Source organism: Strix uralensis, chromosome 4 (assembly GCF_047716275.1).
Source record: "Strix uralensis isolate ZFMK-TIS-50842 chromosome 4, bStrUra1, whole genome shotgun sequence".
Classification (NCBI taxonomy): Eukaryota; Metazoa; Chordata; class Aves; order Strigiformes; family Strigidae; genus Strix; species Strix uralensis.
The window spans coordinates 47,635,343-47,649,020 of record NC_133975.1 but is presented as its reverse complement, the minus strand read 5'-3'; the positions used below and the strand labels follow the sequence as shown (position 1 = coordinate 47,649,020).

Below are 13,678 nucleotides of genomic sequence, written 5' to 3'. Positions count from 1 at the left end.
TGATACTTGATACAAAGGAGAAGTGAATTTTCATTTCTGTGATGTAAATGTGCCTGGAAAAGACCATTGTTTTGACTAAATCTGTGTCTAGAAGCTCTTAATAAATGGGGTCAATTTCAGGTGACTATTTGCAAGGGAAATTGCAAAGCTTTATTTGCTTTACTAAAGCAAATTTACTAAATAGTATTTACTAGATAGTGTTGGTAAATATTTTAATGATTGTTTATCTCAGTTAAATTATGATAAAGCACAAAAACAAATCCTTATGGTGAAAAGGCTCATTTTCCAAAAATGACTTTCTGATCTTACATGCACAGCAGTTTCCTGACATTGAGATCTACTTTGTTGAGGTATGGTTTGAAAGTCTAAGGCCATACAATGGCTTTCCTTTTTTTTTTGTGATGACTTGGTCTCCCCACAGAAACAGCAGTTAGGGTGAGTGAACGGCATATTTTTATGAAGCCCGATCTAGTAATAATGTAAGCCTCTGTAAAACTTCTATACAGTGAGGGAGCATACATAGTATAATAGGAGGTTTGCTGTAGAGAAATTGAAGGCCCAGAAACTGTGACACTTACAGTGCTGAGTGGGAACATGTTTTCCCACTGTTTTAGACAATGGACAGGTTTTCTCTATAAATGATTTTATTTTTAGTTTGATATAGTGTATGTGCATGTCTGTACATAGCATGCAGTACAATGTAGGTGCTCAAATTACCTCAGGTAATATAGGAAAAACCTAGAGGTTAAACAGTGTAAAACTTCATCTAAGTTAATTAGCCCTGACTCTGATATCTAAACACAGGAGGAAAAGATGTGAAACTGTAATTTCAGTCACAGTGAAGCATATATCGTAATATTTTCCACTTTGAAGGATGAAGCATTGCTTTGTTAAAGTAACTGGTAATGATATGCTTTATCAGATATTTGTAAATTTTGGTTAACAAGAATTTATTATACCAGTGCTAAACTGAATTTTCCTAAATAGGAGCTAAAAAGTTAGAAAGTTTTAATGCATTTTGAAAAGCATCAAGTCGTTAAAGATTAAAGGCGCTAACAAAGGAGAGGCAAGGAATATCAATTTCCTTCCTGTGCTTGCAATGAGTGCTCATTTTACTTTATCATTTTAAAGCTCTCCATGCTGTTTTATTTTTTAATAAGTTCTTCCCTTAATTAAACAAGTCATATAATCAGGACAATAAGCTGTTCACTAGGGTGTCCTAACTAAGAGGATTTTACTGCTTTTCTGATTTGTATTACTAATAATGTTTATTGAATGGTATTTGAATACTTCACAAATAATGTTTCTGTTATTTCTACAGTCGTTGAAAAGATAGGGCGTGCAGATAGGTACGTGTGTGATGTGAGTATTAGACCATTTGTAAATACAAATAAAGCCTGGCAATTAGATTAACAGCTGATTATCCCAATGAATGTCATAAATCCGTAAGACATTACAGGAAATTAGACTATGTTTGGAAGTGCAGCTTAAAAAGCCACCAAAAAATCACATGTAAGTATAAGCCACCCTTTGCTGTGGGTCAGTGGTTTAGGTTGGAACAGTTCTGGGTGGAAGTTGTTACAGGTGGAAGAGGCCCATCATTTTTCTTATGAGTGGTAGAAGCTGTTAGATCCAAGACACTGTAGGAAGTCGAGGTCTCTTGTCTTGCTTATTGTTATATTTAATCATTAGTTTGTGTGAGATACTCTTCTCTGCAGAGCTATGTTTATGCCAAAATTTTTAGTTAGATGATTGATTTTAAAATCAGTTTCAGCCATGTGGAGGGACTGAGACCTTAGGATAGGTATGACAGGTCATTGCAGTACAGCTGTGTGCTACAGTGCTAGCTGTGCTGAAGTGACAAGGTGTAGGCTGGACTGTGTTGGGTAAATGAAGTAGACTCCCAGTTACATTATTTCAGTGAGAGATATGTAAGCAATAAATGTCTAGAACTAAACATCTGTCTTTCTCAGAGTAATGTGTACGGCAGGTCACAGATGACCAGTTGGAAAATAATAGTTTGTTCCTTTAAAAACGTAGTATGAAGTCTTCTGAGAGTAGCAGATCACTTACATATTTTCTACTATACCTTCTCTGCCTCAGGAAATCCTCTTAATTCCTTAGAGCAGTTTCCTTAAGATTTATTCCAATTTCTTTAGTATTTTTATGAGTCAGCCTCAGAGTCTTTTCTCATAGCTGTCCCTGTCTTTCTAACTGAGAAACTTGGTGCCGAAACTGTGTTTCCTTTTAGATGGTATAAGGTGTTCTCAGGCAATGTTAGACAGTCTGTTCAGGAGTGATTGTTGGCCCTTCTAGCTCAAGAAAAGAAAAACAAGTTTCATAAATTGAATCCCAATCTGCCAACATGTTAACAAAAAGTGGTTGTACCTAGCAAGTTAATTTTATCTCTTTCCAAATCCTATTACAAGTTTTCAAATACACAGTTTTACACAATGACATTTTCTTGGGAGCTGGAAGATGATTAGTTTAATGAAATGTAGAAAAGGGATGCTTCCAGCAATGCTGATCAAGGGCAAGAGGAGATGATGAGCATTCTGTTGCATATAACATTTCTGGCTTGAAAAGTTTGTGAAAATGGTCATGCTAAAAATGGAGAATTGCATTTTTAGTTGGTATAAATTATATTGGCTCTATTAAATTCAGTAGAATTATGCTGATTACACAAACTAAGAGCCTGGCCCTGGAAGACATGACTTCTCCATGACTTGCAGCATGGCTCTGACTTGCAGTAGTCTCTTCTCAGCTTTGATTACTTGCTTCTACATCTACTTTGTCAGACACTCACAATTTTGTGTTACTGCAAGGTGGTAATTGTTGGGAAAGCTACACAGTCAGAAAGCTGGACAGGGAGATTTGCAAGGTGAGTTCTTAGATTTAAAGGAAATGAATGAGTTAAATTTTAGGTAATTAAATGGAAATAGCATGGTTTTTATCTGAGGTGGTGGGAGGAGAGAAAGAAGGGAGGCAGAGGAGAGAAGCTTCCTGAAGAATGTACTGATTTTGGAGACAATATTTTTTTGGAGATAAATAATGTTATTTCTGTTATTTAACAGAGTTGCCAGGCCACCAGATTCAGGGTTCAGGAAGCATTGTATCTCCTTCAGCTGGCAGTAGTAGGGATTTAGACAAATACACTAGGATCCTAAGAGTTCTGGGAAGAGCTGTGTAAGAATTGTGTGGAATATGGGCAATTTTTTTCATGAGAAGACTTGAATTGCATTTTAATTTTATTACAGGAATCTTATTCATAAAAGCATAATTGTTTTAACATGATTCTTTCAGTGATGTTTTGCAATGATTTCTTTTGCATCATGGTAATTGTCTTAGCAATGGAAAAGATTTTCAAATGCTTACTGTACACAGCCAAGCAATATGTAATTGAATGCAACTGTCTTTGAAACAGACTGTTTCTCTGACCTGTTTCAATCTGAACAGGATGTTTATTTACCATCTTCATTATTGCAGCATTAGCATATAGAGAAGCTGTGCCATATCATCATGTACTTTCCTAACAGATGGCCACTAACTTCTTGAAGGCTTTTTTGTGCTTGCTTAAAATATCCCATATTGGCACAAAGTTTCTTTCCTCACTGTGAATTATGATTGACTGGTTGAAATAGATTAATCTGCTTCTCCTCTCGTCTTTGAGCTTGTTTTGTACTGCAGCAACCCAGGTTTTGACTCTAATTTTGCACAATGATCAAAGCCACTTTTGCTAATAACATGGTGTGGAAAGTTCCATTCAGTCGCATAATCTCTGAACAAACAGTTCAGGTCATAGCAATAACTGAAGACCACGTTTCTGCCAGAGAAGTTGGGAAAACTTCCTTTGTACCTGCTGTACCATAATTGTCCTCTACATGCATTCCAGCCTTGGGATTTAAATTTTGCTTTTGACCCTCTCAGGCTGTGAGAATTTCTCTAGTCATCTCTGTGCAAAACGGAGGCCCCCTTTCTGTTACATATTGTTTGTTTGCTACCTGCCTGGCTGTTGCTCTAAGTTGTATTTTGTGCTTTAATGCTGAATGTACAGGTGAGGAACTCATCACTGAAGTGTTAATGAGGTGCACTTTATTCTTTGTTTTTGTGTGTGAGCTCAATATTCAATGCTTATCAGTGAAGTCTTTTTTTACCATTATATATATATATATATATATGTACAATCTGCAAAAGGAAAATACACAGTTCAGATCAATGTTGAATGGCTCAATTCCAGACATGCAGATTTTCTTAAATGCTCAAAATAAGATAAAAATCCACATTTATTGGCAGTGGAATTAAAAATTGCAAAAAGATACAAAAAGGAAAGTCTTTTCTATGTAATTCAGTGTCTTGTTACCCAGAAGTATAGCATATTTTTAGTTCTGATTGCCACTGATGCTTTAATTGGCATTGATTTGCTTCTCAGCTTTGGTGAAGGATATCTTGGGATTTTAAAATGCCAGCCTTTACTTGGTTTCTGTGTCTGTGTTTTATTGAATCCTAGCATGAAGCTTTGGTCCATTGTCTTATCTTTTGGTTATTATGCTTTTCTTTGAGCCTTGGGGAACTGTGTTTTCCCAATTTTAATTAGCTTACCATGGTTCTAGAAAAAGTAACTTCATCTCAAGTTGTGCTGTTTAAATACATACTCCTTCATGGTTCTAAATAACACCTTGAATGGACTGGTGGGATTCCCTATGCCTTATTCACTCTTCCTGAAGAGAAGTTTACCCCTCACATCTAGAAGGTAATAGTATAATCTGAATGGGTAAACCAGACCATGCACATTATATATAACATTACTACAAAAAAAAATTTTTGTCTATGAAAGTGTGTACAATATGCTTTCTGCTATGCTGCAGTTTTCTTAATGGCTTTGGAAGCAATCCATATTGTTTTTTCTTTTAATAATTATTTTTTGATGCAGTTTCAATCATACGTGAATTCTTTTGGCAGCTGTGGTTCTTGCTTATTTTTTGCTACTTTTGTTCCATTTATTGTTTGTGGTTCTTTCCTACTGTCTGACTGGTCTTCAGAAGCTGATATTACCAACTGGGCATTCGGTTTCCGCTACTTGTTCCTGGCTACTTGTTCCTGGCTGATCTGTCAACTTTTCAGACCAATGAGAGTTTCCTTTGTGTTTTGGTCCTCTTTTGCAGAGGCAGTGCTTAATCTTTACAATTGTGCTGTATTTTCTTTCTCTTAGAATAATCATTCTCTTACTTCTATTTGGTGTGATTAAGTAATATGCACTGAAGACTTATTTCCCTATGTTAATGTTAAAATAGTTTTGTTAAAACTATAGTAAACCAGGTTAGTTTAATAAAATAACATATAAAACCACATTAATACCAGACAGCAATTAAAGTCTAAGCACTGAATGGCAAATACTTTTGCAGTCATTTTAAAGTTTCAATTTTGGACAGAAACCAAGTATCAAAACTCTAATATAAATAAAAATATAGAAATGGAAAAGTCAGAAGAATGTTAGGAGTCATAACACTTCTTGGAAACCTACCTGAGGCAGGTACTATTAGACATTCGTTTCAGTAAGTTAAATGAGCATTTTGCTAATTTTCCCATTTAATTCTCCCTGAATGTAAACAATTATTAGGTTCATTACTCTCTCTTTGGAAGGGAAGTCTTGGCTTAGGAAGACTTTATCAGGAATAGTTTCTAAGCATATTCGTTCAAATGCAACTATTTCTAAGTGATTTTATGCCATGAAAATTAACTATGATTCCTAAACTGGCATCACTTCATTGTGTAAAGCTAAGTGCATTTGTAATATTTTTTATATTTTGAATTTTCAAATGTACTCTTCAGTTGGCATTTTTTGAGTCCTAGGTATAAAATGATATGCATCACACATCATTGACAAAACAGGATAGTGTCACTTATCATTGTCAAAGCAGGATAGTGAAATGGAGAAAGTGTGAAAGAGAGAAAGGTATGAGTGCATCATGGTAAAAAAGAGGTCTAAGAAGAAACCGATGTAGTTAACAATGGAAGAGTTAATAATTGAGAAAGCAGTTTTGGCCCTCCTTTGACAAGGCACCTATTTCTCATTGCAGGATTAAGCTTAATTTTGTTGCTGAACAAATCTGTGCCCTAGCCTTTGGAAGGAAAGACCAGGACACATTTCCAGTATTCTGGAAAACAAGGGCAAACTAGATTTTTGCCTGGCTATGTTAGTAGAAGACCAAGGAGAAGTCAGATATAAAATACTTATAACTATAACAAAACCTTCTGGAATTATTGTTTCTCTGGTACCTTTAATTATTTACCCTGTTTCTTGGAAATCCCAGTTATTTGCCATTCTAGGCGAGTCTCCCTAGAAAAGTGATCACAAAATGAGCTTACTATATTCTTGCCCTCTTGTTGCTAAGTAGGCCATTGACTATTTCTAGAAAGGACAACATAAACCCAAGGAAAAACAGTTCATATAGAAGAGCTTGAAAGAAATGAATCCTGGCAGTTGCTTCTAATGTCTTTAATAAAATAGATCTTTCATGTTTCAATGGCTTATGAGTCCTAATCATCATGATTTTTTTAATCTAATAACTGTGAAGAGCTTGTGATTCACCATTATAAAACTAATGTCTCCCAGCAATAACAACATGACTGTAGACTTAAACTAAGGTGGGAATCCTGCCAAAAGCAATTACACTTTCTGCATTATCCACTAGATCACTATTATATATTTGGAAATACCATCCCTTCTTTTCCCTTCTGCCCCCGAGAGACCAAATGCCCCAGAACAATTACAAGCATTTGTCTTGAGACAAAGTCTAAATGCTTATTTTTACCAAGTTTTTATTACATGGCACAGGTGCCCTCCCACTTATCTTTAGAGGAGTTTCACACACAAAAGCACAGCACTGAGGTTCTTCAGTGTATGCCTGTGACACTGATCACTTTGAATGAAAATTTGTTTTTACCTGGATTAAGGTTGATCCTGATTTTCTGGCTGACCCACATAGCTTAATATTTGCTAGTGTGTGTTATGTCCTTAATTTCAAGATTTGTGTTAGAAAGTTTTTATCTTGCGTTTAGGGGGCCCTGATTGGATTACATGACAGTTTATATCTGTGTGGCAGGTTTCATAATAACTTTTAAAATAAAAAGTTATTGCTTTTATCATATTGTCAGGATTGTGTACACACATGTGTGTGGAATTCAGCTTTTAAACTGCAGCTCCTCTAAGTAGCTAGAACTGCAGTGACTTGATTTACCCCACTAGAGGTGGTGCTTTTTATTTGTCTCTCACTTTGTGCAGGAGAGATCAAAATTCCAGTTTTATCCACTTTCCCCAGAAGAACACATATATATGTAAGGATTGATGGTTTACCAGGTGTAAAGTCTGTTAAATGGAGAGCCGTTTGCTGTGTTAATCCAAGAGAACTGTGTTTTATCAATAGTCAGTAAGTAACTAGTGAAGAGAGGTGGTATGACTTTGTCATGTCAGGGATGATTAGTTGGAAAGAGCAGCAGTTGTCTCCTGAAAAGAGTGGACTGGGTGCATGTTTGTACCACTGAAAAGGTACAGAATTAATTCCTCCATTCAGGCACAGGCCAGGGGTATTAACAGGTCTGTCCTGTGGTTGTAAGGTGGAATAACACCTTTTACCCTGTCATGGGTTGACCCCAACCAGTAGCCAAGCACCTACACAGCCACTCACTCCTTCTCCCCTGTCCCCAATGGACAGAGGATAGACTAGGAAATGCAAAAGTAAGAAAACTTGTGGGTCAAGATAAAGACATTTTAATAAGTGAATAAGTGAAGGAAGGAGAAAAAATAAGTGATGCAAAGGCAGTCACTCACCCCTTCCCACAAGTGGAGTGATGCCCAGCCAGTTTCCAAGCAACAGCCACCTTATAAGTCAGAGCCCCCCCGCTTCATCCTCTACCACAGTTTTGTGGCTGATCATGATGTTACATGGCATGGAATATCCCTTTTAACAATTTGGGTCAACTGGCCTGCCTGTGTCCCCTCCTAACTTCTTGCCTACCACCAGCCTACTCACTGGGATGGGCAGAGGGAAATAGAGAAAGCCTTGATGCTGTGCAAGCACAGCTCAGCAATAGCTGAAACATTGGTGTGTTAGTAATAGTTTTGGCCACAGATCCAAAACACAGCACCATACAGACTGCTATGTGGAAAGTGAAAGCCATCCCAGTGAGACCCAGTACATGACCACCTTTAAATAATCCCAGTTCGTGTTTGAAGCCTAGCATGAGTAATCTGGGCTCTTTTTGTTCACCATCACAAATAATTGTGATTTTTTTTTTTGGTGGTTTGTTTGTTTGTTTGTTTGTTTTGTTGGTTTGTTTTGGTTGGTTTTTTTTTTTTTTCCCAAGTGTAGTGTTTTTTTAAACGGAAGTTGAGAACTATTTAGTTACACGAGTTCAGGAGCCAGGACAGAGCCTTAACTAAAACTTCCCAATAGCATGGACAGATTCATTACCCCAAAGATGTTTAACCAAGGCCTGACAGGTCCAAATGTCTCCATTCTCAGAAAGAGGAGGGAAGGATGGGGAGGAAAGGAACCGAGACATGGGACTGGAGTACAGTGCTCCAAAGACCCAGGCTTTTCTCTATTAGGAGTGGCAGTGGTGCTTCTGAGAAGGCACCACCTGTGGTTTTCAAATTTTCTGGTGCAGGCAGCTGGCCCTGGTTGTTGGCTGTTATAGGCGATGTTATTTATCTATGCCTAAAATCATTGACTAGTGATTGAAGAAAAGCAGTAAGTGTGACAGGAGATGTGATAGCATCCTAGGAGTCATCAATACTGGCATATTTTTTTTTTATTTTTCAGTGATCCTGGGTTGTTGTCTCTGTCACCTTATATGCAGCATTAAAATGGTTTAATACAGAAGATCACAGTAGCGTGCCAGTAACATTCTTCTGCAGAATTCTCGCCCAGGGATCCAAATGTAAACTGGTGCTTTATTTTAATGTGTATTTTTGAAGGTGGATTATGAGACATTAACGCCTTTATTGTAGCAAGTTCAGAAAGTATTTAGCCTTCGCTGCAGATGGGAAATAATTGTTCATGAGTGTGTGGGGAGGTAGTGAGTTGGTTTTGTCTCAGCGAGAGCATAGTGATTTGGAATAGAACAAGGAGTTCCAGTAACTTAAACAGAAAAGCTATTCAGAAAATTCACAGCCTTTTTCAGAAACCTTTGTTCAACATGAGCAGTGTTATACCCTTAATGCACTTGGGATAAATATTGAAACTTTACATAATAATTTGCAGTTGGAATGGAAGAGATCTGACCATCTTGTACCCTAGCCCTGAAAAACCTGCAGCATCCTTTTGTAAAGGGGTATTACTCATCAAGTTTTTTAATCACTTGTATTCTCTCACCTAAGGTGAAATTCTGACCTGATTAAAGTCAATAGGTGATAAATGTTGAAACTGGCAGACTCAAAATTTCACCCATACTGCTTAGGTGCTTTTAATTGGTGTATAGAAATAATTAAGGTGTGAGAGATGACTGTGGTAGCAAAGCTAGATAGGCAAAGCCATGAAAAGAGCATAGCGATGAATAATAATAGGCATAAAGGGATGATCTTTTTTAAAATAAATAAAGATGTGATTACTTTAAAGAGAAAATATTGTATTATTAATTCAAGTCTGAGAAATTTTAAAAATAAGTCAGCTTAGTTTTGCCCTTATGTGAATTATATTCAAGGATTAGTGCAATAAATAGCTGGGCAAAATTAGCTTCAATTACACTGTGATTTCTATCTATAAGCAGGTCAGGTATAGCAGGGATTGCCATGAGGCTGACTATATGCTTTCTCTAGCAGGATGTCTCTTGTTCAAGGTGACTATGTGCAAACCAAAGAATGCATAGGTGATAAACGAGAATTAGTCAGAGATGAGCATTTCCTTACTGTACCCTGGTTCTAGAATTTAGGCACTAGTATAGCCTGCAGTGTCAAAGAAGAGAATAAACCAGAACTAGCTCTTTTACACAGGCTGCAATGGTCAATAGCGATCATCAATAGGCTTGAATTGTCTCCAGTGATAAAAAGTGAATAATCAGCATGTTATTTACGCCTGTGAGGTTATTCTTTCTGCAGCGTGACCGCAAGTGTCATCTAGAAGGACCAGCTTTTGCTGAGCCCTGCAAAGCAGGAATTAAAACAACACCTTGAAATTCAAGGGGTTTAAAGCAAATCAGCTTCTTAATTTTCTGCCATTAATAAATTTGCTTCTAGTTTTGGCTTTATATATCCCCAAATGGAAGGTTATTTAAGGTATTTTGCAAAAAGCTCAGTGAGTCTTGACCTCAGAGCCAATTTGTTTTTAACATGACAAAATATTATCTATTTCCATAATACTATGTGTGGTCATAATGACTCATTTTATAAATCACAGCTACCACTGATGTTTGCATCACTATTCTTTACCCTGTAATTCAAATTTAAGAATAACTTGGTGACTTTTAGTTCTAATTTAATTGTCTAGGAATGTGAATCATGTCTCTGATTTTTAGGGGGTTTTTTGTTGCTGTTTCTAGTGGAAGCTTTATATTAATGATTAATAATACTAACAAATAATAATCTCCATAGCAGGGTATTACTGTTTTCTTTTGGTATTTATATGATCAGATGTTTTCATTATTTCTCATAAATATATACCTGATAGAGTTTTCAGTAAATATTTTGAAAAAATTCTCTCACTTAATTGTTTTTCTTTCTTTGTCCTAGTCTGCTCCCAGTTTTCAAGAGGAGTCTTTGCTATTTTTGGATTCTATGACAAGAAGTCTGTAAATACCATAACATCATTCTGTGGGACTCTTCATGTCTCCTTCATAACTCCCAGCTTCCCAACAGATGGAACGCATCCCTTTGTCATTCAGATGAGACCTGACCTCAAGGGAGCTCTTCTTAGCTTGATCGAATACTATCAGTGGACCAAGTTTGCATATTTGTATGACAGTGACAGAGGTAAGATATGGTACTTTTTATCTGCACACTGTTTGCTAGATATATCTCACTGAAATGCTGAATTAGTATTCGGAAAGTAAACAAGTAAAGGAATATTTACCTGTATCAAGTGTAAGTGTAAGCTTAAATTTAGAAATGAGCTTTTGGGACAGAAAAACTGTTTAAATGTGAATGAAATTATTACCGTATATATTAATAGAATTGCAAGCATGTGCTAATAAGCAATATGAGATTAATTACATGTTGTAAAGCAGTTCCTATGAAAAGTTTTTTCTTTTTTTTAAAGAATCATCTGAGGGGAAATAAAACTGAGCATGAAGGGCAATCTGCTACCACAGATTCACTCCACACATGCAAAATCGATAGTTGGGCACCAAGCAAGCAAGAATCTTGGATGCAGTCCCTGCTTCTTTGTAGACTGCTTTTGATAGTTACTCGAGTTCCTCTCCTCTGTTGAGCTTAGGGTTTTTTTTTTCTGTTGTTGCTGATAAACCCAAATACACTGCTTGTGAGCAATTTACTCCACAGTACAGCCTCCTCAAGTCCTATGCTCTTTTATGGCTGTAGTACTAATAATATAACAGTTTATGAACTGGGAAAAATCACTTGTAAATTGTGGTATATCAATTAGTGTTCTGAGAAGAAGTAACATCATACAGAAGTGGGGTTTTTTTGACTGCCCTTTGTGGACTTCCATTATTGTCATTCTGTTTTTAGTTTCTCCTCACCTAGTAGTCCTTGGCTAAATTTTCTATTCTTACCTTCTCTTCTTCCCCTTAAAAGGGCTCTTTTGTGGCTCACCTGCATATTCATTGATCAGAGTTGAATATTAAGTGCACATTAAATGATAAGATGCCACTAGATTCAAAGGATGGTTATACTACACCATGATTTGTTGACTAATGCAGTGATGTTAGATTCTCTGCATTCTGATGCCATTTTATACATTATGTTGTTCAGAAGCTGAAGGGGCCTCCTCAAGACAGTTCTTTATCACTGTTGTAAGCACTAAAGTTAGAAAAACTAGTACTGAAATATAGCCTCCAACAGTAATGTCATGGGGGATGAAGAACCCTAAGCTCATTTCTCTGGCAGATCCTTTTCAAATTCACCTTAGAATCAGAAACATTCACTGCCTTTTTAGAAAGGACAGATGTAAAACTACTTGCTTAGCCAATATTCTGTCAATCAGCTAGCAGTGTGCAGTACATGACCTGTGTGTGATCTATATTTAGGAAATACTGAAAACCACCTAGTTCTTCTTGTGAGCTGCACTGCCTGAATTTGGCCAGGAATAAAAGCATTAAATTGTTATTTGTAGTCACCCTTTGGTTATACATTTTTTTTTCTTGTTTTAATTGTGTCAAGGCACCCCAGTGATAACAACCTCCAAGGCACGAAGCTCCTACCTTTATGTTGAGTAAATTGTTGCTCCTCAGTGCTCCCACTGATTGCACAAGGTTAACCTGCAGAGTCAAGCAGTATGTGGTCAGCAATACTGACATCAAACCCTGAATATACAGGTTCCACAATTCCTCTAAACACTTTTGCATAAGTGTTAATGTAGTGATGGTGATGTATATTTAAGGAATGATATATAATTTAAAATGTTTCTACCTTCAGGGGTGAGATAAAAAAGGCAAAGAGGCTTACTCTTCATGGAAGCTGCAAAAGCTAATAGGACTTAGTTTGATGACTTATTCCAAAGGAATCATTTATTGCTACTTCTACAGCTCCTCTGTGGCTAAGGGCTGACTGGTTGAAGTGCAGGGCAATTTCATATCTCATTCCTGTCTATAAGAAGTGAGGCCATTCAGTATATACATGTCCAAGCTATTACTGGTTTAATATGGCAGTTACTCTCATATAATGTGGATTAGTGTCCTTTACCCCCCTTGCCTCCTCTCTAAACAGTGGGTTTTAGAAACAGTAGTGATGTAATTGGAGGATTCTATCTGTAGCAGAATCGCTAATTTACTCAGCCTCTGTTCAGTCCTCCTTTTCAGAGCTCACTGAATTAAAAGTTTGTCTTCATGATGACCAAAGAGGTTCAGGCACATGAGGTTCCCAGACAGAAGTATTCCTGCAGTTTACAAAAAGCAACTGAATTTGTTGGAGTTTTCTCCTCTGCAGAGTCCCATTTCTATTTCCACTCTTCAGATAGGTCCACAGAGGTATTGCTGTGAATGCTTTTGTTTGTTTGTTTTTCATTCTTTTGCAGTGTGTTATTGCCAGCAGGATAAACTAAACTGTATGGGGATGACAGATCTTCCACCTATAAAAAGCAAGAAATCCAGGCAGCCATTTGACATCTCTGCAGAGAGCACCCCAAGAAAAGGGTGTCCCTAGGAAAAATAGAAGATCAGAGGAGTAAAATATAGAAAACCTTTGTAATGGATAGTATTGACATTAATAGCCCTTATTAATTTATGCCTAACTGCAATTCTGTTTAACTCAGAGGAAACATATAGACAGACTGGAGGACCTGAAATCTACTAAATGAGATCTGAAACAATGATTCAGATTATATCTTTTTCCATTGGTGTGAGGGGTTTTTTGGTGGTTTTTTTTAACTACTTTAAATTATCATTTAAAACATTATTTTGAGGTATAGACTTTAGTGCTTTTTAATGCTTTAAGATATTCCCTACATCTTTTAGTTTGCTTGCATTAATTATCTTTTCCTTTTATCACGAGTTCTCAACATTTATC

The 13,678-nt window shown here is 36.7% G+C and overlaps 1 protein-coding gene across 8 annotated transcripts in view; it reads left to right on the top strand.

Annotated features, from left to right (window-relative positions):
* The window catches only part of GRIA2 (glutamate ionotropic receptor AMPA type subunit 2), a 92,651-nt gene that overhangs the window by 30,957 nt on the left and 48,016 nt on the right, over positions 1-13,678 (top strand). For all 8 annotated transcript variants that reach the window (XR_012628733.1, XR_012628732.1, XM_074866605.1 and 5 more), the window contains exon 3: positions 10,727-10,966. Coding sequence is in view for 6 of the 8 variants with exons in the window: in XM_074866605.1 (XP_074722706.1) it covers positions 10,727-10,966 (240 nt within the window). In the remaining 2 variants the exon portion in view is untranslated. The remainder of the gene's footprint in view (positions 1-10,726; positions 10,967-13,678) is intronic.